The 27,395-nt window shown below is 41.9% G+C and overlaps 1 protein-coding gene across 12 annotated transcripts in view; it reads left to right on the forward strand.

Moving 5' to 3' along the window:
• The window catches only part of THRB (thyroid hormone receptor beta), a 376,102-nt gene that overhangs the window by 286,887 nt on the left and 61,820 nt on the right, over window positions 1-27,395 (forward strand). For all 12 annotated transcript variants that reach the window (XM_027584826.1, XM_027584830.1, XM_027584829.1 and 9 more), the window contains one exon: window positions 16,556-16,816. In XM_027584826.1, the coding sequence (XP_027440627.1) occupies window positions 16,556-16,816 (261 nt within the window). The remainder of the gene's footprint in view (window positions 1-16,555; window positions 16,817-27,395) is intronic.

Below are 27,395 nucleotides of genomic sequence, written 5' to 3' on the forward strand. Positions count from 1 at the left end.
GAAGGCACCGGGCAGTAAGGGTATAGCAGCCCGGCCTGTTGGCGGACAGGCCGGGAAGAGTGTGCAAGGCACCCCACGAGAAGCCAGATCACAGTATCTGCAGGCAGCCACTGCCAAGGGCTTGCTTTTCTTGCTGAGGCTCTCGCCAGACACCCCACCTGGAGCAACCCTCACCTCTGGCCCTCCTTGACTCCTTGTCGCTCAGCTCATGTTTTATTGCTTCCTATGATTTCCAAATAGGACAGAGGAGCTTTACGTTTGTTTTGTTTGAAAGCCTGCCTTTTTTTTTTTTTTTTTTTTTGAGTCTCTTGCTTCATCCCTTCCATGAAGCTCTGTTTTATTTCTCTTTATTTGCTTTTATCTTTTTCTTTTAAGTGCAGAATAGGATGGGGGAGCAGGCAAATAATGAGGACAATATGTCTGTAAACCAGGAAAGTATATATCATATTGCCCAAACCACATCTGTATGGCTGACCCATTAAAATGCAATAGGAGGACCAAGGGCAGAGGCCTGTGGTCAAATTCACCTAGGGTCCTGTGTGGCTTTACCTTTTGAGCTGTGACCTATGGCAAGTTACTGTCCCTTTCTTAATACTCAGTTTCTTCATCTGTGAAATGGAAAGCGTTGTTATTCATCTTGATATTAGTGTAAGGGTCAAAAAGAAATCATGTAATGTGCTTAGTAGTAGGACTGGAGCATTGTGAGCCTCAAGTAATCCATGACAGATACCATCCTCATCATGACCACCACGTCAGTACCTCCAGGCCAAATGCACCACTCCTGCCAGGAAGGCTCAGTGGAAATGCAGCTGTCTTGTTGTCTTGCCTCAGACACATTAGAGGATGGACCTGATACATCCCATTACCATATGCCATCCAGCTCTCTTGAACAACCCATTCCATGGTCCAAGAAGTAAAGAATCCTAGGTGTGAGTCAGAGATGAAGGGGGGAGCCCAGAGTCTAGATCAGTAGTGTGCAATCCTTGTCACTAGGAAAGTCCAGTCCCACTTTACAGGACTGATCCTTGAGAACTGTCCGTTCATTTTAAATATCCCTTGCAGATGTTTGTGGAATAAGACACCACTGAAAATCCATTACTAAATATTCTAGAATCCTTCTGCTGCTGGTCTGTCTCCACAACACATCCAACTGTATTGTTCCCTCCTTTCCTGACAAGGATTTCCTAAAGATCCTTTTGTTCACGGTTCTTAGGTAGTCCCTTCTCTTGCAAGAACTCAGGAAACATTGACCAGACCCGCCACGGGCTTAATTGTGTTTAGGCAGGGGCAGTTGTAGCCACGGTAGGTTTTCTCTCCATTCAAACTAGCAGTCCATAGCAAGTTTAACAAATAGAGACCTGCTTCAGATTCTGTATTTCCAAGATGACCCTGTCAAGCCCCAGCCCTTCACAAGAATTTTCCATGTGCCACAAATTCATTGAAGGAAGGCTTTTGATCGCCACATGTGCCAGCCTGAGCCTTGGAGATATGGAAGACGGGGTCTGCCAGTTCTGGAAACAAGGAGGTTGCTTCATCTGGATGAGGGCCACCTGCCTTCATCCACATTCACCCCAGACGGTCTCAGCTCTCCCTGTGTCCGGTTGGTATTGTTTGTATTCGGGGCCATCGGGCAGCAGTGAGGCTTGGCTTTGCTTGTCACTGTCCAAAGGTTTTTGAACTGGGGTGAGCTCTAAGATCCCTCTTAGCCCCAACTGTTCTCTGAATTGTCCTACTCAGAGCCTGCTGGGTGAAGAGCAGTTGAGCTAGTTAATTTGCCTGAAACTCGGTACGGCGTATCGCCGCATACACGTTCTTCCCATACATGTCCCTAGCTGAAGGTCAGGAGGACAAGGGAACGGGATTCATGAAGTCACCCCAGTGTGAGATGGCCAAGGCAGGATCACTTCAGTTTGGCACCATAAGACACTGGTATAAAGAAGAGTAAAACCTTCCATATCTAAGCCTTAAAATGAGAAGAAAGGACTCGGAAGCTCCTCCCCGCTGCCAATTATCTTGCTCATGCTGTGTCTGCTTGACTTGCTTTAAATAAAAGCCTATGCAGCCTGCCATCCAAATATAGATCCACAGCAGTCCAGAGAGAAGACAGCCTGGCACTTACGGTAACAGGGACATTTCAAATACCTAACAAATGGGCCCTATCATACCAAAACCCACAGGTCAATATTAGCAGCAAAGAGAAAGTCAATAAGGTTTGCTTGGGGCATAGCAAGCTTCTTACAGTGTTTCTTCCCTTGCTGGAAAGCAATCATGATCCATACTAAGTGCAAATAATTGCTTGTAATAAAAAAGTATTCATGATTATATTCCATTGGGATCACATCACCGGTTTGCTTATGTATATTATGACTCTAGAAGGTGAGCAGTGCTCCGTAAATTTCACCATCTTCCCCATCCACTAAAAATAAGTGTCCATGTTATCATGGACTTCTCCCTAAAATGTCACAGATTGGAGGGGAGTTTAGATGAAATTAATGTCACTTAAAACACAGGTGTTCCTGCTACTGCTGACTCTATCAGTCATTCATACCTCAAGGTGTGTTAATTTAATCGGACTTTTCCTCCCGGATTCAGTGACACTGACCAGCAGGGTCTCAGAGCAAGAGCACTTGGAAGCAGAGACCATGAAGAAAACTCACTTCACAGTTTGCGGGCAGCGTCTCTCTGCCTCAGCACTGCTGACATAAGAGGGGGAGAATTCTGATGGCAGAGCGCTATCCTGTGAGTGTAAAAATTTTCACAGCATCCCTGGCCAATATCCACTAGATGCTGGCAGTGCGCACACACTCCCCCAAGTTGTGAGTTCTGAAAATGTCTGCAGACCTTGCCCACTGTCCCCAGGGAAGCAAAAACCCTGGGTGAGGACTGCTAGCCTTGAAGCATCCATGGTAACTTCGGTCTCTGTATCTGAGTCACTGCATCGGTCCACCTAATAACCCTTAGACGGAGGTAATGTGCAAGGAACGGGATTTTTCTTCCGGAGCATCTTCCTCCCTTTGGCAAGTTCCTGCCTCTTCGCCCACGGTGCTTATCTTCCAGGCGAACATATTTCTAGAATGGAGGCAGTAGTGGACAAGGCAGCCCCAGGAAGTAAACTGCCCATTCTGCGTGAGGGAGCAAGTTGGAATCATTTTGTGACACCTTCCACTTACTGTGCCATGTTGTCCTAAACGAGTATGCCAGTGAGAACACACAAGAGAACGGGCCATGTTTAGGTTGCAGAGACACACACACACACACACACACACACACACACACCCATGTTGGTAGTACAGTTCCCTCTGCAAGAAGCTGTCGTCTGCAGACATATCCGGGACGAACAGGATAATTGCTAACAGCACAATATTTTTTCTTCTTTTGGTTATGATTTGGTCAGAAAGTATCACAAGCCAGACTTTCATAAAGCCGAAGAGTATTTGTGTCTCAAGCTGTGACATTTTTTTCCCCCAAAAATCATGCCTTTCAAGCTCCCAAGCATCGGTGTTCTCAGACACTATTGTTCCATTGCTGAAATCAGACAAGCCTGTTCATTTGAACATAATGTCCTTCTTACATTTCAAAAGCAATATGCCTTTGACTCCATTCTTTGTGAGAGAGATTTTGCTTGCTGAAGCCATGTTTCCTGAGGAAATAGATGAACGTCTCTCAAAGCAATATTCATTCTAAGAGATGAACAATTCCAATAGGATTTCCCGTTTGTCATCAAGCCAGCTTGGCCCATCCTGAGGAAGATTCTAAGCACAGCAGTGCCCTTTAGCTAGCTTTGTGACTGTGGACAAATGCTTTACTCTCTGGCCTACAATTGCTTCATCTGTGTCATGTAGCAGCATAAAGGGTATGAGAACAGCTTCCCATTTTCTACCTGTAATTTTGGGGAACATCTTTAGTTCCCTCGGCCAAAGATTTCTCACCTATGAAGTGGGGCTAATAACAACATTCTCCTTCACTGTGTCATTGTAACGAGCAAATAAAACATAGCATGCACCTTGCCTGGCACACAGCGGATGCTCCCTCAGGGTTGGCTCTCAATATCATAAACTCCAAATGAAATGATCTTTTTGTCCGTTCTAAATTATTTGGTGGCCTTTTAATCTTCCACATGGGCAGCTTAGGAAGCAAACCAATTCTTCCTTACCTTGGTCATTTTAATGGTTTGGTTGGTTGGTTGGTTGGTTTTGCCTTCTTTCTATGCTCTTGGGCCACTTGGAGGCAGAGCCCATATCACCATAAACACGAACTTTTTGAAGAGTCAGCAGCAGCAATCAGTGGGGGAAACGGAATCACTTCGTGCCCAGCTGTCTCTTGTTTGGTAAATTTACTGGAAAAAAATTTTTTTAATTAGAAAAACAGCTCTTAATGTTTGAGGTATAGAGTGAAAATGTCAGAATTTGAACCAGCATTTAGATTGAGCAATAAATCATTGCTATATACTTTAAAACATATGTTTTCAGTTAAAAGACCATGGGACAAAGAATCAAAAGACCCATCCTGCCTCTTTGCCCATCTGGGTAACTTTGAGCAAGAAAGTGACCTCTCCGGGCTTTAGTCTCTTTATTTCAAACCTCTAATTACATATTTTTGTTGACAGTATTTAGTTCTCTTTCCTGTGGTGATCATCTAAGTCATTTGGTATTGACTTGCCAAAGTCAATAGAAGTGTGGCAGAGTCAGTCAGACCTATCTGGGTACAGATCCTGACTTTATTATTTACTACTGTGTGACCTCAGGCAAGTTGTTCAATCTCTCTGTGCCCTAGTTTCCTCATCTGAAAAAGGAGGATAATATTTCTATCTCATAGAGTTATAGTGAAGATTAAATGTAAAATGCTCAGAACAGGTGCCTGGCATAAATGTTAGCTATTACTTTGATTATTTTGTTGGGTGTCTCTAGAAAGGAAAACTTGAAGAAAGGTGAAATTCTAACAAGGAAGCTTAGTGTTTGGATTTTTCCATTTCACGTTCCACATTTACCAGCTAACCATTTAGGAAATAAAGACATTAAAGGCACTTCTCTTTAATTTCCCTAACCTGCAACCATCAAACACTATTTTCCCCTCTGATTCCTGAATAGGAAATCTTATCTCTAGATAGTAAATATTAAATTGCTCCAAAGTTTAAATTGAGTAACCCCCACATGTAACAAATTCTATCTACTTTACATGGAGACTATGCCCCTGGAACAGAGTATCTGAAACATCCATGTGCTTGGGAATCACATGAAGATCTTGCTAATACAGATTCTGATTCATCATTTCTAACGAGCTCCCAGGTGATGTAGATGCGGCAGGTCCCCGGACTACATTTAGAGATACTCACGAGCCATCTGAGGACGGAGGGGGAACGGGGGCACCCCTGGCCTTCATTGGGAGCAGACAGGCTGGAGAGGGGCAGGACTGCAGGAATTCGTTGCCCCACACCCTCTCCAGCTCCAGCCTTGCCAGCTGTATTTTAAGCAGTTGAAAAGTTTAAGAAAAAAAGAACCAAAAAGGTGTTAAAATGAGAGTAGAAATCCCACCTGCTTCTCTTGATTTTCCTGCACTGTAAAAACACTGTAGAACAGATCGCACCAAGCAATTTAACCCATCTGCACTGCTAAATTATCTTCCACAAGATAGGCTGGTAGAAAACAATTTCATTCTCTCCTTCATTTCTGCTGCTGGGGACCTGCTGGGGCAGGTGCTCAGCCAGACCCTCCCAGGGAACACGACCTACCCCGCATGGCATTGGGTCATAGCACTGGGGCCTATTTAATGAAATAAATTTTTTATGTATTTAATAGTGTTCAGAGGGCCTGAAAACGTCCCCAAAGTACCTGCCTTCAAGGAGTCCTCACAATGTAAAAAGTCTCACCTGCCATCCTAACCAAGAGTAAGGAACGTGTGGGTAACGTGGCAGGGCTGCTATTCCTGAACAAAGGGAAAAGCAAAGTTCTCCAGATTGAAATGTTTTCCCCTAAGTGAAGGAAATATCTACATTGATCTTGATGCTACTTATTTTCACAGAAAAAAAATATGGAACATGAAAGTGAGATTCTATGAAAACCCAGAGAAGGGTCAATCCCTCGCCCTATATGTTATTACACTTTAACACCAGCATCTATTTTTGGCCATTTTGTTGATCCCTGAGTTTAATTTATTGAAAGACTATATGTGCTTTGCTGCCAAGTATTTAGGGTGTGTCTATAATATTGATCCGATTACCCAAGGGGCACATTTTATCTTTTTATTTGAGAAATTGTAAATCTCAATTTGTTCTTTATCCACAAATTATGCCCCAGTCCCAGTTTGCAAAGTTAGAAAAGGCTCACATGTATTTCCTACTCTGGGAAGGGGTATTTCGAGTGTGGAAACATAAAATGGGGCCAGTCTTACAGACTACCTTATGTGTTTTTTGTTTTTTGGTTTTTTTTTTTTGAAAATGTGGGTTCGGACTGCTGGGGCAACAAGAATAAACATGATGATCTGAACTTTCATCCAGGAGAAATCTAATCCTGGCAGTAAACATCTGCTCCCTTTCATGTGCATTTGTGGCTCTTTAATATGAATGTTTTTGCTACAGCTGTAGCTTGTCTAATATCCTAAATGGAATCTCTGTGGCCTTTAGAGTAATTACTTCAAAGTTTAAGTCATCCGACCTGAGGATCTTCTGATTAAATCCAGTATGAATTATGGAAAACCGAATGACCGTTCCTAGGGGAGGATTCCACTGTGTCCTCTGGAAAGTACCTTCCGGGTCTCTGGGGCCTCCGGCCAGTGTTCCAGCAGGGGGCTTGCTCCTGTGTGGTTAAATCATTGTAAGATGTCGTTCGTGAACCTGGCCGCTGATACATATGCACGCATGGCCCCTCCACGTGGAGATTCCACTGTGATCTTGGAACACACGTTTTGTTGTTCTGCGTTTAACTTTCTTTCAGCTACACTCTAAAATGGATTAACATGCACCCCTTTAAAGGTTCTAAACATACACTTTTTAAAATTTTAATGGTTTTCACCTATCAAGAGGTTATCATTGTAGTTTCTAGTTTCAGAATAACTATTTGAGGTTTCTATAGCTATGATGATTGTTTTTCGTTTGGATAATGATTGCCTAATGAAATATACAGGAAAACTGGAGACCCAGGAGGAGCCAGATAAGAAAAAGATTTGTTTCTCTCTGAGCAGCTCCCAGATCTCACTCATTTAATGGACTGAGAATCCCTGCCAATGAAATAAGAGAAACCCTCTGTGATAGCAAACTTAAATTCACCTGTGCACAGGGGCAGAGAAGCCCAGTCTCAACAAAAGGGAAAATCAATAAGCAGGTGCTCTGTAAACGAAAGACAAAACCATATAGCAATGGAAGGCAGCCTATCTGAACAAAGAGGCCAATTTTGCCAGACTTTGCCTACGAGAAGATATTCCTGAGGATGCATTTCATGTAACCAAAGGCTGAGCAAGGACCTCAGTAGATCCTCATTTATAAAGTTTCAGGAGTGAATTAGCAGATGAGTACACCCTGATTGGAAGATTTGAGCACATTTCATGGACCTCAGTATTCCATCCATTCATTCATTCTATACACGCATAAATACAATGCTAACAAAGCTTTCTTTTTAAATTTTCAAATAAAATGCAAATAAAAGGTCATCATTTTCTTCTCAAATCCGAGAGTCTAGTTTCCTTAGAGTCCTCTGCTCCAGATCTTGAAATATCCTTAGACACATAGCACTGGGAAAGGAGAGGAAATGAAGGAGAAAAGTTTTGGGGAAACAGTCTGGGGACCAAGAGAAGATCATGAGAAATAGCACTTAGCTGAGCAGGAAAAGGGTAGAACAAGCACAAAGGGGAGAAGAATTCTTTCACCATTTCCTGTTTGCCACCGAGCTGTGGATGAGCAGGAGGGAGCCGTGGAGAGTGGCTGAGTTTAATTCAGTGCCACGCAAGGTAATGAGCATTCATTAATGTGCCCAGCCTCGTGCTGCCTGCTGGGGCACAAAGCAAACAAGCCACAGTCCCAACTACCAAGGAGCTCATTGATCTAAAGAGGTGAATTAATAATTACATACACTGTAACCCCTTCTAAATAGAAACAGGAACTGATAAATTCCCTCCATGCTTATTTCCTCATTGGTTAAAATGACAGACACAATACCCATCTCTTGGTATTGGAATGCAAGTTAGATAATGTATGAGAAATGCTTAGGATGCTACCTGGCACATAGTAGGTGCTCAGTTAATAGTACTTTTTATTTATGGTGCCGAGTCCGTAGGCTCGCACATAGTAAGTGCTTAGAAATTTTAGCTGTCATTATTAGTGTTCCTATTATTATGCCCATAAAGTACCTTGTGCATAATAATAAATATGGTTTCCTTCCTTTCTCGTCCTCCTTAGTCACAATTCCTATAGAATTGTAAATTGTGAATTCCTGTACAATTGGAATCCTGGAAGGCTGCTCCCCAGCTGTGACCCACGGCCCCTGTGCCCCACAATGACCAGAACATTCCACTCCATTTTGCAGGCTTAAGTTGTGGAGAATACCGAAGTCGTAGCTGGTCACAGTGTCAAGGGCCATCCGGTGCTTCATATTGGGAATGCTAACATACATCAATAAGATATCAGAAGCAACGTGTGATTACACATTATTATAACAAATAATAAATATTTTTCAAAGCAAGAGGAACTCACCACTGACTAGAATAAAGGCAGCTGTGTGGCTAGAACCCAAGCTGAGCCGGACGCAGGGAGGGGCTGGTTCATAATGTTTGTGTGGATTGAGAGAAGGAGGGAGCATGAGAATGGATCCTCCAGGTTCCTTCCCACCCACTGAGAATTGTGGATTTGCTCTGTGCAGTTATCCGTGTAAAAGAGGAGGGCAACACTTCAAGAACTTACTGTATTTCTGTTCAGTGGTAGACCTTGTGTATGTCAGCACATGTAATCTTAACACCAGTGCCGTGAGGGATTTTCACTCTAGTTTACTCATGAGACTCAGCAGTCATGTAACCCTTCCCTCACAATTCTTGAAAGTAGTAATAGTGAATTTCCTTTAAAAATAGTCAACAGTTTAACTTTTCTCTAATTTTGGAGAAATCTCCCTCCCTTGACCAAATATTCCAAATTCACAAGTCTCATGGCTTCCACTAAGCAAGTGCTGCCCCAAAGGCCTTCATAACTACAAGTGGCAAGCCAGGCTCTGCAGCCTGGGCCACTCTTGGAGATTTCCAGGCCAGGCAAAGCCGCCCTAGAGTATCCCAGGGCACTGGCAAGCAAGCCAGCAGCCTGCTCTCTGGGGCCTGGCCCACCCATCCCAGATGACGAGGATATATTGCTATGTCAGAGGGCCTGAAAGGGTGGCATTGAGACACTCACAGCCATACTCTGGCGTCCCATGTGAAGCTCTTGTCTGGGCAGCAGACAACAAGCCACACCTGTGGTTTAGGCAAAGGGTTTCATGGGAGAAAAATGCCAGAGTAAAAACGGTGGGTTTACCCAGTCCGAAGACTAGGACGAATAGAGCCATCTAACTGCCCCTCCTGCCTTCTCTGGGCACAGAACACATCTCAGGTCATGCTGCAGCATCTGGTTATGGCCAAGCCCCCTTTGTTGCAAAACGTTGAGGCAAACCAGTTCTGGCAGACTGGGTCTCGTGTAGAGCACATTATTGCTCAGTGCAGAGAAATTCCTAGATAGGTAAAAGTCCATGTGTGCTCTGTTTAGCTTCCAGAGTATTCTGACCTGTCTATATTATGTTCAATTGTTTCCAAGTAATATTTATTCAGGTCCTCTCATGTTAAGGCACTGTGCTTGGAGCTGTGAGAACTGAGAGATGGATAAGTTGATCAGAGTCCAATAGAGGGGGGAGAAAAGTGTGGAAACCATCGACATAATACAAGGAAAATGTGGTGAGTTCTTGCCATACAGAGGAGATGGAAACAAGTATTATAGATATTCAGGAGGGAGATCCAGAGAGGCAAGAGCAATTTGCCCAAAGTCACACAGCTGATAAATGCCAAAGCCAGAATTTGAACCTTGACAAGCAGAGCCCAGATTCTTATCCTATCCTGCCTCTAAAAAGCAAAACAGTTTTCATTTTCTCCTGCGGTTTTGAGAAGATAATACTAGTAGTAGAAAATCTTCGTTGAATTGGTTTTCATAGTTTTGAGTCTTCCTTACGACTTACCAGTGACTTTTAGATAAGAAAACGGGCATAGAGTCTGTACCTGGGAAACAGTTTTCTCTTTGCAAAGTTACCGGATTATTGGGAGATAATCAATAATGAGGGCATGATGCTAGGCACTGTGTCACAGAAAGGAAAAAAAGAAAGAAAGAAAAAGAAAGAAAGAAAGAAAGAAAGAAAGAAAGAAAGAAAGAAAGAAAGAAAGAAAGAGAAAGAAAAGGAAGGAAAAAAGGAAAAAGAAAGAAAAGAAAACATGTATGTAAATGGTTAGATCATGAGGTATGGAGTAGAACATGGGTGGAGAGAGATACATGGAAAGTGTTAATGGATGTTCAGAGGGTGGATGGATGGTTCAAGAAAACCTAAACAGTCACCTTGGCCTTGAAGGTGGTGGAGAAGGGGTGAAATCCCATGAGCAACATTATATTGCCACTTTACACATGAAGAGAAAGGAGGCTTAGAAAAAGGAAGTGATTTTCAAAATTAGACCCTTCAGCCGTTACATGGAAGAGTGGGACTCAGATTTCCAACCTAGCCCTCTCCTCTCTCCACTGAAACAGAGCCACCTCCAGGGCGGTACAGGGATCCCACCCCTTACTTTTACTTTTGATTATCTTCCTTGAGAAATGCAACCCTGATATGTTCCATAAAAGGGAAAATCCAACCTCCAGGTAAAAGGGGATGTGGGGTTGGAGCCCGGTAATTGTTCCTGGTACATCAAGAGGAGGTGAGGAAGTATTCGGAAAGGGCACCCCAAGCTTAGGGAGGAGCTTCTGCAAAGACACTGGTGGGAATGAGTATATGTTAGAAGAAGCCCATGCGGCCAGAGGACAGAAAACAAGGGGCTGAGCCACAGGAGAGAGGCTCGGTGGGATGGACTAGGGATAAATCCCTTGGAGCGTCTCAGGCTGCAGTAAGGCCTTAGGACCTCATTCCAATATTGATGGAAGTCATCAGAAGGTTGTAAGCACCAGAGAGACATGTTCTGAAATGTACTTTTAAAGCTCACTCTGGCTACTCTATGAACAATGGGTTGTAGGTGGCTCAGAGTGAAAGCCAGCAGACCAGTTACAAATATAAATGAGAAAATTGAATGGGACAATAAACATAGTTGATAAAGAACTTCCAAAGAACTGACAAAAATGATACCTATTAATAGGCTAATGGCTACTAATCAAACTAAAGCAAATAATGATAATATATCTGTTAACAGCACGAAAGGTATGAAAGAGTAGATGAAGTGCTTTCTCTGAATTTCAGGTTCCTAGTAAATCAAGCAGTGTCTCACTACGGACTTCCCTGGATGTTCATGAAGATGAATAAAAGTATCTAGTTCAGGATTTGGCCCTTAGTGAATGCTCAGCCAAGCATTAGTCTCCTCTTCTGCATGACTCCACAAATAAAAATCAATTGATATGTACATAGTCTGAGAATTTGGTGAAGCTAAAACTTATGGGCCTGAATAAAAAATTAGAATGGAAATTAGAGACATCATGCTAATAGCCTGAGCTATCCAATGATAATTCTACACACTCCCTGGGCTTGCAAAGCATATCATATACACATCCCCCTAATACAGAGTATGGTTTGGGGTCTCAATGCCTAAAACTAATGGCCTTTAATGCAAACTAAACACTCCTATAATGAGTGCCATGAAATCCCAGCTCACTCAGCTGACCCTCTCTGACCACTTGGTCATAAGCCTATTTCCTTTGCTTTAGTGCATTTCTAAGGTATCAGCTCACTTTTGTGTCCTGAAATACTTGAATATTTTCATATAATTCTCCCTTTTTTGATGGACAGACTTCTTTTCTATCATATTTAATGTAATTTCCAGAGATAGGTTGTTCATAGTTATGTTAATGAGATTTAGGTTTGTTTCTTTTTGCAAAATAACTTTGTAGACCAGCGTTGTGTCATTCAAAGCCAAAAGAATTATAATCATCTAATAAAAATTCAATCATTCGATTCTAAACTCTCTTGAGAAACAGGCCAGGATGTGTCTAGTTATTTTAGTAACAGTTCACATGTTCCTATCTAGTTATTACCTTTAATTTTGTTATTAATTTGCATCATAACTGACAAATTGGTTAATTGTCTTGATGCCTAGAATTATGAAGTATCAAAAGCCAGGTATTAGCTGGGATCCATTAAAGAGCAAAGATTCATACTTCATGCGAATAACATGATCATTTGTAGAATCCTCCTTTTAAAAAAAAAATGTATCTCTACTACTGTGCACATTGTGTCCCAGATAATGCCCAGGACAACAAACTTTTTAGGTGAACACTTATTTACATCCATACCCCCGATCTATAAGAGAACATCCAATTAATATCTGACATTTTTATTGAAATAGAGTTGACACACAATGTTATGTTAGTTCAGGTGTCCAACATAGTGATCTGACAAATCTACATTTTCTGCTCTGCTCACCACAAGTGTAGCTACCATCTGTCACCACACAGCACTACTACAATACCATCAACTATATTCCCTGTGCTGGACCTTCATCCCCATGGCTTATTCATTCCATAACTGGAAGCCTGTACCTCCCACTCCCCTTCACCCATTTTACCCACCCCACACCGTCCTCTCCTCTGGCAACCATCAGTTTGCTCTCTCTGATTTATTTCACTTAGCATAATATCCTCTAGGTCCATTTATGTTGTTGCAAATAGCAAGATCTCATCCTTTTTTATGGCTGTGTAATATTCCTGTGTGTGTGTGTGTGTGTGTGTGTGTGTGTGTGTGTGTGTGTGTGTGCATACACACCACTTCTTTATTCATTCATCTATCGATGAACACTTAGGTTGCTTCCATATCTTGGCTATTGTAAGTAATATATTGTACTTATATCTTTTCTAATAAGTGTGTTTTCTTTGGGTAGGTACCCAGTAGTAGAATTACTGGATCATATGACAATTCTGTTTTTCAGTTTCTTGAGGAACCTCCATTCTGTTTCCTATAGTGGCTGCACCAATTTACATTTCCACCAGCAGTGCACCTTTCCCACCTTTTTCTCCACATCCTCGCCAACACCTGTTGTTTCTTGTGTTTTTTATTCTAGCCATTCTGACAGGTGTGAGGGAATAGCTCATTGTGGTTTTGATTTTCATTTCCCTGATGATGAGTGATGTTGAGCATCTCTTCATAATATCTGACTTTTAAATCTTCACACAGTTGATCCCAAAACATCGATGAATTGTTTAATTATAAAGTAACTTTACTTCAAGGCTGTGTAAAACAATAGAGCCTAAGAAGGACTCTGCACCCTTATCTGAAACCTGCCAGTAATTTGTTTTCCCACCTTCAATTTTCTTAACCCTGTGGAATTCAAACTCTCTTGGGAATCAGAATTATCTGGAGAACTTAGTAAATATACAAATGCCCTGGGCCCATCCCACTTCTATAGGCCTGGTCTCTGTGTTCTTTAGTAACACCTCAGGTAATTGTCACTCACCAAAGTTTGGGAATCACTGGCTTAATCTTTTAAGATTTCAATCTCTTTACAAAGACATACTTCATTGGTTTGAGTTTGGGGAGAACCAAGGGATACAAGCATTAGACAAAGAAATATCAGGATACCCCTGAAAACCAGTACTGCCAAGTAAACACATGTAGAGGTAACTTACACTTCTCACCAACAACAGCATCCTCAGGAGGCAGAATTTAAGGGGCTCAGTATAGTGGGTATCTTATCCCTCCTTGGGAATGGAATAGGAATTGTATGTGTCTCCCTCTTCTTGGAAGGATAAGAATCAAGAATCCTCCTTAAATAAAATCCGCCTGAGCTTTCCCATGACCCAGCCAAGACTTCTCAGTCCCTGGGTTTCCCAGCAGTGCCCCAACCAATAAACCTACCAATCAAGCAGCTGAATATCATTATCATGAATGGAATTACAGACCATAATTACGAGCCTGTAAATGCCTCCTGTGAATTAAGCCCTTTCCCCCAAACCATCTCAACTTCTTTCCTTAGGAAAATGGAAAGCAATCCTATCCCTTGCCTCACCCCAAACATAACCTCCCTTGCTTAGAAGAAATACCTGCTCTTACTGGCTCAGGGGACATGCTGAGCAAGCTTTAATAGGCTGTGCTTTAAGGAGGAATGTCCCCTTGGGTGGAGTCCCTTTCAGCATCTCTCATCCAAGCATGGCCACTAGCTCCTTTCGCTGGAGAGAAGTGACTATCCACTTTGGGGATATTTCTTAATTTCTGCTTGATCAAGGAAGTTAATACCAAATTTTAAGAATTTCTGCAGAAAAAATCAAATGTTGGAGGCTTTACAAAATAGTGTGATAACTTTCACATTAAAATGGAGCTTTACAGGATACAATTTACCGAGGATTTAGAGAGTCCCCGAAAATAAAGAAGACATCATAGAAACATGCCTGGGTCAGAAGGCTTTTCATATCTGTGGAAATAAAATGAATACTCTTTAGGCCCAGAGTTAACTCTTGCATTCAGTAGCTTTATATTTAGCTCATAAAAACCTCAAACCCTCAATGGATAATAAACTTGAATGGATTCTACATAGATATGTTTAATTTGAAATGCAACACAATCTCCCAAGATTTTAATCTGTTGTTTTCTTTTAATGGATAGGGAGAATAGGTGCCTATAATTGCACCAGGAGCTGGCTATGGTTGAATCCAGAGTTTCTGATTCACCAGGCAGTGAATAATGTCATATAATAATGTAGAGAAAGAACTCATGACCTCACACAATGCCTAGCTTACCCATTTGCATAGGGTGAATTTTCAGGGCTCTTCTCTGAATAAGATCAAATGTTATTTCCCAGAGCTGTCACATTATAGAATTTTTTTGCATGTATTTATTGCTTACTGGCCATGTTATTTCAAGCCACAGCATTTCCATTTACTGTGACAAAGAAATCATGGGTTGATTATTACTTGGTAGTCATTGTTCACAGTCTCCTCGTGGAGTAGAAAGGGAATGTATATGTATTAGAATTTCCACATAGTGACCTGAAGACTCAAGGCAAAGGGCAGCCTCCAAAGTGACTGAGAGTAGATCACGTTTTTAGAGAAACCATCCTAACCGACAACTGAAGACAATTAGTCATTTACAGACAGAGCTTATGAAAACCTAAAGCATTTTGAGCCCTTGCATTACATAATTTAAAAGTCATTTTAAGTGTTGGAAAGGCAGCTTAAAATTCCCAATACTATGCACAGATCAGGATGGACTTGTCTCTCTAATATGGGTATCTTTGCTCCTTTGGTAATTTCAGCAGAAAGGAAAATTCACACATAAATGATAGTCTTTCAATCACTGTATATGATCACTTTAAAAGTAGAACTCTATTTATATTGTATATTTCTCATTTTGACAGACAGGAGCCTAAGCATTTCTAGAAATATGGATGACCAGATGGATTATGTTTTTTAATGCATATGCATATACAAATATATACATTAGCCTGCTCATTTTTGCTACCTTATATCCATGTACAGTAAAGATATTCAAGGAGGTAAAATTTGCCACCGGGGAAGGTTAGTGTAAGAAAGTTTACATTATATTATTGCATTATATTATAATATTCCATTTCTTCCCATTTTCTAAAGGGTAGATCTTCAACTCCCTATAAATTAAATAGGGAAAAAAACCACAATATACATAAATAATTCATTGCCTATACCTCAACCAAAGAGATTCAGGGCTTATCACTCTATCATTAGGGCTGTTAATCTGCTCCCGCCACCCCCCACTAAAGGACTATCTGCTTTCCTTCATTGGATCTCATCGTCAATTTGGAACTACATTGAAACTGTTTACAAATTTCTATCTGAAGATCCAGTCTCTTTGTCTTGGGCCATTGGGAGTAGAAGGTTGTAGGGAGGACTGAGTTGTCACTCCCAGAGGAACCACGTGAGCATGTCCCACTTAAGTAACAGGGTGCCCCTCAGGTCAGCCTGTGATAAAACCCAAGTCAAACAAGGCTGAATCCTGGATGTTTTATGTCCTAAGGATCTGAAAAGTGTTCATGGCCAGCCCTGACCCTCAAGACCTCAAACGATCATCTAAGCAGTCACATAAATTGGTGTAAACTTGCTCTTGGGCCATTGCTGTGGAATCCTGGCTGGTGAAAATACAGCCTTTCCATTGGAGGAACTAATGTCTTTCTAGGCACTAAAAATAAGGGGGAATGTGTTGATTACTCCGACAGGCAATCCAACTGTGGTGGCTAAATGCCCAAGGCTGACAAATTCTGTATCTTATCACTGCCGTCAAGGGGAGGTGCATGTGAATACTGTCAGCCCCAAAGAATTGAGAAACAACGTGCCTTCCAAAACTGCAACTCAACAAAATCTTGACAATGCCAACAGCTCATCATCTCGTGTTTTTCAACCCTCCAGAAAATGGCCTTCCAGCCTGGGACAAACCAAAGCACTGTCCAGACCGAGAACACGACTGGAAGCTAGTAGGAATGTCTGAAGCCTGCCTCCATAGGAAGAGCCATGCGGAGAGGCGCAACTCATTGAAAAATGAACAGCCGTCACCACATCTCATCCAGACCACTTGGACTAGCTCGATATTCCATCTGGACCATGACGATGTGAACGATCAGAGTGTCCCAAGTGCCCAGACCTTCCAAACAGAAGAAAAGAAATGTAAAGGTAACCCAATTTTTATTAGACCATAACATCATGTTTCCACAAGTGAAAAAGAGCTCTGTTGTCACTGTGTGCTCAGCTCCATTTATTCCAATGTATGGTATCCATGTGTTTTCCCCAACTGTTCTGTTGCAAGGTTTCTTTATCCCCCATCCTCTTTTAAACATAAATAAATGAGTCCCAAAGGAAAGCAGTTAATTTCAGTTGCATGTTGCGTTGGACACTTGGGGAAAAGACATTTTTATTTCTCTAATTAGCAGAAGGGTTGTTAGTTTTGGCTTTAACTCTGTTTTTGCATCTGAGTAGAAACAGACATTGCTATCATTCTGTAGCTACTTGTGTGTGTGTGTGTGTGTGTGTGTGTGTGTACATCTCCTTTCCCAATTGTGCCAGTAGCTAATGGGATTTCAAAGACTACCTTTAACCCAAATAGACAATTCACGCTCAAAAGAGAGGTTTTAAGTTGTTTTCTTTTACTCATTAAATCCTTGTGTCATCTTCCTGAAAGGCAAGATTATGGTGTTAGGAGGTTGTCACCTCATAAAAAAAGTGTTAAACTGGCCTAAGTTCCTGATTGCATTAGATTTAACTGGTCTTTACCTCAGGGTGCCTCACCCGACAGATGTCTTTGTGCTGATCGCGTTACTGTCTTAGGGCTCCCCAAAATGTTTGCTTTGTAAATTCATTGTATTTTTAAATGTCCACGTTCATGTGACTTTCCCTTGTTTTGCAATTTAGCATGGAGGGAAAATAAGCTCTTTTTGGTTCTTCTTGAAGGATTTTGACTCATGATAAAGTTTTAAATTGTGTATTTGTAAATCTGGCAATCATCCACCAAGATATATTAATGAAAGCTTGTAAAGCCTCCTACGTATGAGCCATGAGAGACTTTTGCATACTGTTCTAACTCGAACATAAGCACATGATTATATTTATCCTGTCAAAAAAGCGCTGTTTCTTTAACTTTTCTGAAAACACATCAAAAGCTCCTTGGAACTACCAGTTGACCCAAGAAGTTGAGTGTGTAGATCATTTCTGTTGAAAAGAGAATTATCTAAAAATAATAAAATAGTGGCATGAGCTTTGATTTGAGTGCAGTCAAAACTATACATGTTCTTTTTGGGAAGATTTGTGTTTAAACTACCTCTCACCTTTAGTATTTGGGAGATTTGAGAAACTGAAAAGGATACTGAGAAAAAGAACAAAATAAGTTTGTTTAAAGAGTCAGCATATGAGACGTGTGTGTGTGTGTGTGTGTGTGTGTGCAAATTTGTTTGAGATATAATTGAGATTTAGTCTTAGAATTTGTAACCAGATTGTGTCTTCAGATTTTATGAGCTGGCATCAAAACCATGTCAGTCCTTGGCTAACAGTGAAACACCAACATGAAACTGTAGTGTCCCCATGATCTAAGAAATTCACAAACTAAATTTGATTCATTCACAGCTGGCACCCATGTTCACTCATTCATTCGTTCATTCATTCATTCATTCATTCATTCATAGGATCCATCTATGCCTCTATCACTTACAAGAAATCTTGGCCTTGGGTACTCAAACTTCCTAATACAGTGTACTTCTTTTGTTGTTATACCTTAAAAGCAAAAGGAAACAGTCTCTATTTGGATCCAAGACCCTAACTGTAGTGCAGTGGTTAAAACCACAGATTTGGGCTAGAATTCTAGCCCTTCCAGTCTGTCCTTGAGCAAACTTATGTGATCATTGATGGAATTAAATAAGATAATGTATTTAAGCATGCATTTAATATAGTACCTCTCCTAAGGGCTCTCTAAATAGCAGCTATCATTATTACTGTGATCAGTATTATTAGCTATGCATCATTAAGTCACATAAATTCCTTGTGCTGCACTGTGTGCCTGGTAAGGAATGGAGAAGGAGAAGAAGCCAGGTGAGTATTGGCTAGGGCATGACGTTTCGGGGTGGATTCGAGTTGATAATCCATTTTGCATTCATTCAGTTCTCCTTTGCTAAAAGAGAACTGTTTAATAAGAAAATATAATTAAATTATTACATTAAAGTCCTTCCTCAAGATTCTCATATTAAAAGGAAAACAACTAGGGAAAACTCTCCGGTAGTTTCTAGAGTAACCAGCAGGGTTCATCTTGGCATGAACGTGAGGCAAGGGCTTGGTTCAGCATGAAAATGCCATGGGAAAGCCTATGTTGTCATGGCCCATGAATTTGATAAACTAAATCTTACTCATTCACAGTGGACACCTGTATTTAGTGAGGCACCAGGGAGGCCAGAGAAATAACCTGATTAGTCACTTTGTTCTTTTTGGAGTTGGTTCTTCTCCATCTTCTCTGCTTGTCTGCCACCTGCATAAAATCACCGTGTGGAGAGTTCTGTTTGGATGCCCCTTTACGCTGGGCATGTATTTCCTGGCTTTCTCTGTGCAGCCCCCAGGCATGCTTGATATCTCAGTCCCGGCCTACCATTCCATGCATTCATCCCATCAGTGTTCATTAAGTGCATACCCTGTATAGGACATTACCCTTGATGTCTGAGCATGAAGCAATTGCATCGAGGCCAAAAGTACATCCAACTAGCCCCATTCCAAGGAGCCCAAATTGACTTGATAAGAACTAAATGGCCCTGAAGGATACAAAAAGTTAAGGATCTGCAGTACAAGAGCCAAAAGAACAGATTGCCTGCTAGAAGTTCCACAGTAAGCCCATCGCTCAGGTCAGCCATACAGCTGGTGCAGATCAGCGCACCTCGACGTGTGGTTGGTGAGTGGGTACCCTCCTACAAATTGTTATTATTCCTCTCTATGGATGCAAATACAGAAACTAAGAGTGAGCTTTAGAAACTTTTATAGCAATGTGGCAAATTACTGCTGACATTCAAATACATGATCAGTGGACTCACCTCACTGAACAGGGTCTGGACCAGTCAGGAATTGTCAAACTCGCCTGGTGAGTCATGCATGGCTAGAGCTAGGTAAAAGTCTTGTGCAAAAGAACCGTGTGCTGCACTATAATGGACCAGATATATTTTTAAATGGTCCTTCAGTTCAAATAATTTGAGAATCACTGATCCGTGCATTATAGAATTCTTGATGTTTTTTTCTTTTGGCTTATTTTTGGTACATAGTTAATGTTTTGGTTTTCAATTTGGGTCTGAATACTGCTTTCATTTTAATCTGCATATAACTGCACTTCTCTCTGCTACAGTCATTCTAAGGAAATTAACTGGTAACACATTTAACTGGAATGAGAGCTCTGGAGACTTAGCATTCTGCCACAGCCCACAGTTCCAATCCGCTTGAGTACCAGAGGCAAGTGACCCAACCAGCAGCAAGTGACCCAAGCCACCCTTCTATCTCCACACTACACCTTCCCTGGAATCTTTGTCACAGTTTGAACTGATTGCTCAGCCACGAGGACCACATCCTACTGCTGCCCACCTCCTTCTCTCCCAGAGTCTTGAGATGATATATTTATTTGGTGGTGCTCAAAGTGCACCCACCAGTGGCACTAGCGGCATCGGGAACTTGTTAGAAATGCAGAATCTGGGGCTGCACCCCAGACCGCTGAATTGGAAGCTTTGGAAACGGGCCAAGAATCTGTGTTTTTTAACCAGCCCTCTGCGTGATTCTTAAAAACCTGAATATCAGAAAATGCTTGCGAATACAGACACTTCAGCTCTTAGTATAAGAAAGGGCCTGCCACCTAGTGGACACTCAGGGAATGTGCATTTTTCTTCCCCTCCCTGACTGCACCTGGAGAGCCACCTAAGTCCCCGTTCTTGACTGGGCTTCCTTAGGCCCGGTTTATCTTACTTGCCAAATGGATGTTCTGTTTTAATCACTCTGCCTGCTAACACATCCCTCTGGGACTTGAGCCTTTCAGAGAATCGCAGTCTGTTTGGCTGGGGCCCTGATCCTCTTCTAAGTACTTACGAGGCTCCTTCATGCAGACCTCTCATGACTTCCTGAACTTCTCTTCAGAACCCCAAGGTCCCACCAGTTCCACAAGGATGGGTCCTAGTTAGATGCATGCACCCCTGTAGCTGGATCTAGCAGGGTCTGGACCCAAACAGTCAGACCTCTGTACTTAGATGTTTGTGCTCAATGTCAATCAGGTACCTTCTTGGTACCCTGGAACCCAGAGTAGGAGAAAAAAGGCAGGGACTGACCCACCTCCCTGACTGCATCAGAAAAAGGTGGGCAGCAATCCAGTGAGCTCACAGAATTTTCTCTGTTGGTCAGTTCTGTGTTTAATATCAAGAGAACTGAGTCTTAGATCCGAGGAAGGCAAGGAGAAAAAAAAAAAGTCAAAATAATATTACTAACAAGTTATTTTCTCTCATGATAAAAGCCTTCCATGTTCATGTACAAAACTGAGAATTTCCCAGAAGTTCAACAAAAATAATTTTTAGAAATCATTTGTATTTCCATCCTCCAAAGACAAGCAGTGTTAAAATCTTTATTATATTTGTCTTTTTTCTGTGCATATCTGTTTTTTACAAACTTGGAATCACACGAGACATAACATTTTTTGACCAGCTTTTAATGCTTAACGACGTATCATGAACATTTTCCTTTCTCATTAAGTATTCTTTTGAATTCTGACTTTTATTGGCTATAAATTATCCTTGCTTATAGATATACCGTAATTTATTAAGCCAGTCCCCAAGATTTAGACAAGTTAAAGTAATTTTTAAAACAGTATCTTATGTCAGCAAAGGGGCAGACTATTAACTCATGCTCTTCATAAGGAGGAAAAAAATTAATCAAATCAATGATGACAATTTTAAATGATATATAATTCTCATTTACCAAAATAACAAAGTGTTCCAAAAATGACAGATGTAAAGCCAAGTCATTGTGTGCATTATAATCCTTCAAGTTAGGCATTCACATTTTCAGCGGGTGATCGCTATCTTTGTCCTTAAGTAAAATACAAGGACATCTTCAGGTAAAGGAGTATTTTAGAAGGTGGGGGATTAAAAAGCTTGAGCCCTTCCACTAGTACGACCATCTGCTCCAACCATCTCCGCTCTCCACTCTGCCGGGACTCACCACAGATCAGGGAGCGCGGCCCCAGCTCAGAGCGCCAGTGGGATTCATATACCTCAAGGGCACTTTAGGAGCTGTAGCCATCAACACGAGACTAAGTGCTCCCCAGCAGCTTCTGGTAGATGCAAGAGAGCTGTGATTTGATACTTCAAAGGCAGGAAAGAGCACCCCATAAGCAGACTAGGACAGACAGAAATACAGGGCAAGAAAAGAAGGGAAAGCTCTCAGCTGGAGTGGAGGGGAGGAAAAAACTGGAAACAGGGCAAAGGCAAAGGAGGCAAACATCAGAAATTCAAGGTTCCCGCATCCAACTTCAGTTCTCACTGAGATATAGCATGGAGCGGGGGATGGACCCCAGGCTTCTATCTGGCAGTTTCTATCACAACCTAAAATGCAGATATGCTTTGACCCAGCTGTCCCTCTTACAATACTCTCTTCCATAGAAATACTCACAGGGATGAAGAGCTGTGTTCACCTATTTTCTTTGCACCATTTTGTTCCTGAAAAATTAATAACACTCAAAATGTCCATCCATAGGGGAATGTTCAAATACACCATGGCATATCTAAAGTATCCACTAGAAAAATAAGCAGGTTCTTAAAAAGGGATTTTTTTTTTTTTTAGGAATACCAAATAGAGAAGCCACCATGCATTAACTATAGCGGGATCACATTTACAGGTTTTTTTATAAATCTATTCCTATTTATCTATCTACCTATTTATTTATTTGAGAGAGAGAGCGCACAAGTTGGAGGAAGGAAGGCAGGAAGGCAGGAAGCCCGATGATGCAAGGGATCCCGACTGAGCCACCCGGGCAACCCCTCCCATTTATAGTTTTAAAAATCTGTATCACTGTGTGTGCACAAATGTGCATAGACAAAAGGCCCTGGATACACATCAACCCGAAACACCAGGTAGCTTAAAAAGGGAAGAGTAGAGCAAAGGAGGATGCTAATACTAACTCCATGTACAACTGCGTGCAAGATTTTTGTACAATAAGAATGCATTAATGAATACCTTGTGCGGGTTTCTTTAAAAGTTAAGCTCATATGCTTTATGGTCAGACAGACTCAGGTGGACTTCTTGCTCTTAAATATACCAACTCAGGGCATGTTTTTTTAACCTCTCTGACCCTCAGTCCCCTTCATTTTAAATGGGGTCATAATTTCTGGCTTTCAGATTTGTTGTAAAGATGATAGGTCGTGCGTGTAAAGCACCCAGCATAGTGCCTGGCACTTAGTAGAGACGGCATGATAACTGTTCTTAGAACAGAAACATTCTCTCAGCCTCTGGCTCCCCTTCTCCAGTGTTTGTCGCCCTTTCTGACCTTGAAATACATTGACAACCATATACACATAAATGAAGAGAAGCAGAACAAAACATCACATACACAGCTATAGGAGGGGCATAAACAATGGAAAGAAGAGTCCACAGCAACAACCAGGGTATTTTTCAAACCCTGTCGATAATGAAAGTTTTAAATAAGAAACCCAGAAAAGCATGAAAGACCTGAACTGGACTTTGAACTCTGGCTCCGACACTAGAGCTCTTGCTCATTATACTTTCTCATGGCACAGAGAGGCAAGGAAATTCCAGGCACCCCAAGGAAGGAATCTAAGCCACAGGGACAACATGGGTCTACGCTCAGAGGAAGGTGCAGGGCAGTGAGACCTGGCATGAGAGGAGCCGTGGGCTTCAGCGAATGCCTCGTCATAAAGTCCAAGGTCAAATTCTGGCCCTGCTCCTACCAGCCACTGAGCCTCGAGCAAGTCTCTTAGCCTGTCTGGGCCTCGGTTTCCTCATCTGTAAAATGGGAATCCTCTCTCACAGAATTGTGGAATTCTATGTGTATTATTTTTACAATGAAGCTTAGAAAGATGAGAAGCAGACTGGATGTTAGGGATATAGACGGCCCATGTGAGAATGACCACTAAGGAGATATTGACAGGATTGAAGTTTCTAAAGCTGGGAATATGACGGACGCAGGGGGAACAGATAGAGTAGCCAAATCCCTGATGCTTCCAACAGGTAGCATCAGACAAAATAGGGTACAGTGTGGCTGGTTAACTTGTAGAACCTGGCACTGAAGTTGAAAAAGTACTGTTGGGAGAGTCAGCCTTACAAAGACATCATAGGTGACCACTGGAATGCAAAGCCTTTCCCTTCCCCAGGTATTTCCCACAGGTTGTCCTGAATTCTCTGTGGTCTTTCCAAATGCAAACCTCCCGGCTGGGTATCTTATCAAGTCGCTAGCGTCTCCAAGCGGATGAGTTGGGTCAAATTCCTTTCTCCCTTGACAGGGTCCAGTAATGCCAGTGGGAGGAATGGAATGGAAGGAGCCGTGAAGGAGTGAGACTAGCAGGGAGTGGATGGAGAGAGAGAGAGAGAGAGAGCGAGCGAGAGAGAGAATAAGGGACAGGACCGCCAGGGGCCACTGTGCATGCTGTCAGGTTGTGCGCTGGGCAGTAGGAGTGGCGTTTACCCACAGTGAAGTCTGTGACGCAGCGCTCTAAAGACAAAAGTCACCTTGCCAAGAAAAGACACTGAACACAGATGTTCCAGTCAGATTTGGACATGTTGATCTGGGGCCATCAAAATATTCCAGGATTGATAATACTATAATGTAGAACAAAATCTGCTAAAAGAGAATTTGAATGTTCTCACCAAAGATATATACATATGTATGTATATATTGTATATGTTTATATATACACTATTATATACATTTATATATAATTTTATATATACATAATATCTGAGGTGATGGATGTGTTAATTACCCAGATGGGAGAAATCCTGTCACAACGTATGTGTACATCAAATCACCACAACGTACACTTTAAATATCTTACAATTTTATTTGTCAATTATACCTCAGTAAAGCTGGGGGGGAAGTGTTTCAAGAATCCTCAAATTACATAGCTGGCCTGCCACGTTAAATCTTAGGAATGTTCCCTAGCACTTGGTAGGCGCATAGGGAATATGGAGAACAGAAGACCATGGTTTGGCTCTCAGGTCTGACATTTAGCAGGTTTTTAACCTTGGATAAATCATTAATTCTCTCCAGCAAAGAATGTATTCAGAAATTAATCGTCCATAAAGAAACCAAGGACATTAATCTATAATTCCATTTTAAAGTACCTCTCTAATACAATAACCATATTTCCCCTGATGGGAAACAGGACAAAATAGATTAAATTAGTGCTAACCCTGAAAACCTGAACTGCGATTATCAGAAAAACATAGCAGCACCAGGATTAATTGAGCAATCAGTTGCTTTTCACCGTCCCTCTCAGTGGTCTTACCTCTCTTGGTGGACAGCTTCCCCCAGGAACAGAAGACTTCGGGCTATGAAGATGCCCATTCTCAATTCCCCAGTAAGCCTGGGCTTCTAGAACCCCTGTCAGCTTCGGGAAACATATGCATGCTCCACAATAAGCCTATTCCTCTGAAAGTGTTAGTGACCAGTATATCCTTACCTCTCCAGGGCAGAAGCGTTGGGTCTGAGTAACCCTGGAGACGTAGAGACTCCACACCAAGGGTAGCCTGCACAGTAGTGACATTGCAGGGACGACCTGGGTGGCTCAGTCTGTTAGGCATCTGCCTTTGGCTCAGGTCATGATCCCAGGGTCCTGGGATCGAGTTCTGCATCGGGCTCCTTGCTCAGCAGGGAGCCTTCTTCTCCCTCTGTCTACCACTCCCCTGCTTGTGTGCTCTCTCTCTCTCTCTGTGCAAATAAATAAATAAAAATCTTTTTAAAAAATAGTAACATTGAAGACAAAATAGGCAAGTACACTGGGAAGCCATTTCACTTGTATGTATGACCTATATTGACACAGAGATGGTTTCTCTCTGTAGTTTACTACATAGCTGATGTTAATATGAACTATATTTAGAGATCAGTTTGTCAGGTTCTGGACCAATTCGGCCACCTTGACTTGAACTGAAATAAATATGATCCACCTTCTCTATCCACACTGCAAAAATACCAGAAACCTAAGATCAACTGAGCTTTGGAAATGAGAGTAAAAAATCCTCCATGGTCCAAAGCCGTCCTCCATGGCATTGATCTGATACCGAATTATTATCTTCGGCAAACCTCTATCCCCATGATATTTGCCAGTATTGACTTATACAAGGGACTTGACTCTATTAAACTTCACTGCCTCTTAAAACATAGAACTGTCTTGCAAATATGACTATTTAATTCAATTGTCTATGCTGTGAAGTTACTTGGCATTTGAGTTTGAATACTGTGTGTGGGTTGATGGTCTACTAGTCTAGATGGCAGTACTTGGCGAGTAGCAAATTTTACCCCCAAATATCCGTAGTTACCCAATAACGTGCAGTTTATACAAGCCATACTGTCATAAAGCCCAGCCTCAGACCTAATGAAAAGATACTTATTTCGCTCTTTGTTTGCCTAGATCTGGAAAGAACTTCTTATAATAAGCCTAAGATATAAAACTAAAGGTCAAAAATGTGTAAGTAAAAGAAGCTCCTGCCCTTTAAGGGAAAAAAATGCATGTTAATTTTTGCAGGAGTTTCAACTGAATGGTTTCCAAGGAAACAGGTATCTGCAATGGGCTCATCCCATTTAATATTTACGGCCAAACATGTGGAATAGTGCTTTCTTATTATCCCTTCCTGGTTACACATGATATGTTCATTCTTAACTTTCCTTTGAAGTGATCATTCTGAGTCTTATTTCTTCCCCAAACAATGGAAACAAATGTTCATTCTATGATTAAAGAAGAAGAAGAAGAAGAAGAAGAAGAAGGAGAAGAAGAAGAAGAAGAAGAAGAAGAAGAAAAAGAAGGAGAAGGAGAAGGAGAAGGAGAAGGAGAAGGAGAAGGAGAAGGAGAAGGAGAAGGAGAAGGAGAAGGAGAAGGAGAAGGAGAAGGAGAAGGAGAAGGAGAAGGAGAAGGAGAAGGAGAAGGAGAAGGAGAAGGAGAAGGAGAAGGAGAAGGAGAAGGAGAAGGAGAAGGAGAAGGAGAAGGAGAAGGAGAAGGAGAAGGAGAAGGAGAAGGAGAAGGAGAAGGAGAAGGAGAAGGAGAAGGAGAAGGAGAAGGAGAAGGAGAAGGAGAAGGAGAAGGAGAAGGAGAAGGAGAAGGAGAAGGAGAAGGAGAAGGAGAAGGAGAAGGAGAAGGAGAAGGAGAAGGAGAAGGAGAAGGAGAAGGAGAAGGAGAAGGAGAAGGAGAAGGAGAAGGAGAAGGAGAAGGAGAAGGAGAAGGAGAAGGAGAAGGAGAAGGAGAAGGAGAAGGAGAAGGAGAAGGAGAAGGAGAAGGAGAAGGAGAAGGAGAAGGAGAAGGAGAAGGAGAAGGAGAAGGAGAAGGAGAAGGAGAAGGAGAAGGAGAAGGAGAAGGAGAAGGAGAAGGAGAAGGAGAAGGAGAAGGAGAAGGAGAAGGAGAAGGAGAAGGAGAAGGAGAAGGAGAAGGAGAAGGAGAAGGAGAAGGAGAAGGAGAAGGAGAAGGAGAAGGAGAAGGAGAAGGAGAAGGAGAAGGAGAAGAAGAAGAAGAAGAAGAAGAAGAAGAAGAAG

This window comes from Zalophus californianus, chromosome 1 (assembly GCF_009762305.2).
Source record: "Zalophus californianus isolate mZalCal1 chromosome 1, mZalCal1.pri.v2, whole genome shotgun sequence".
Classification (NCBI taxonomy): Eukaryota; Metazoa; Chordata; class Mammalia; order Carnivora; family Otariidae; genus Zalophus; species Zalophus californianus.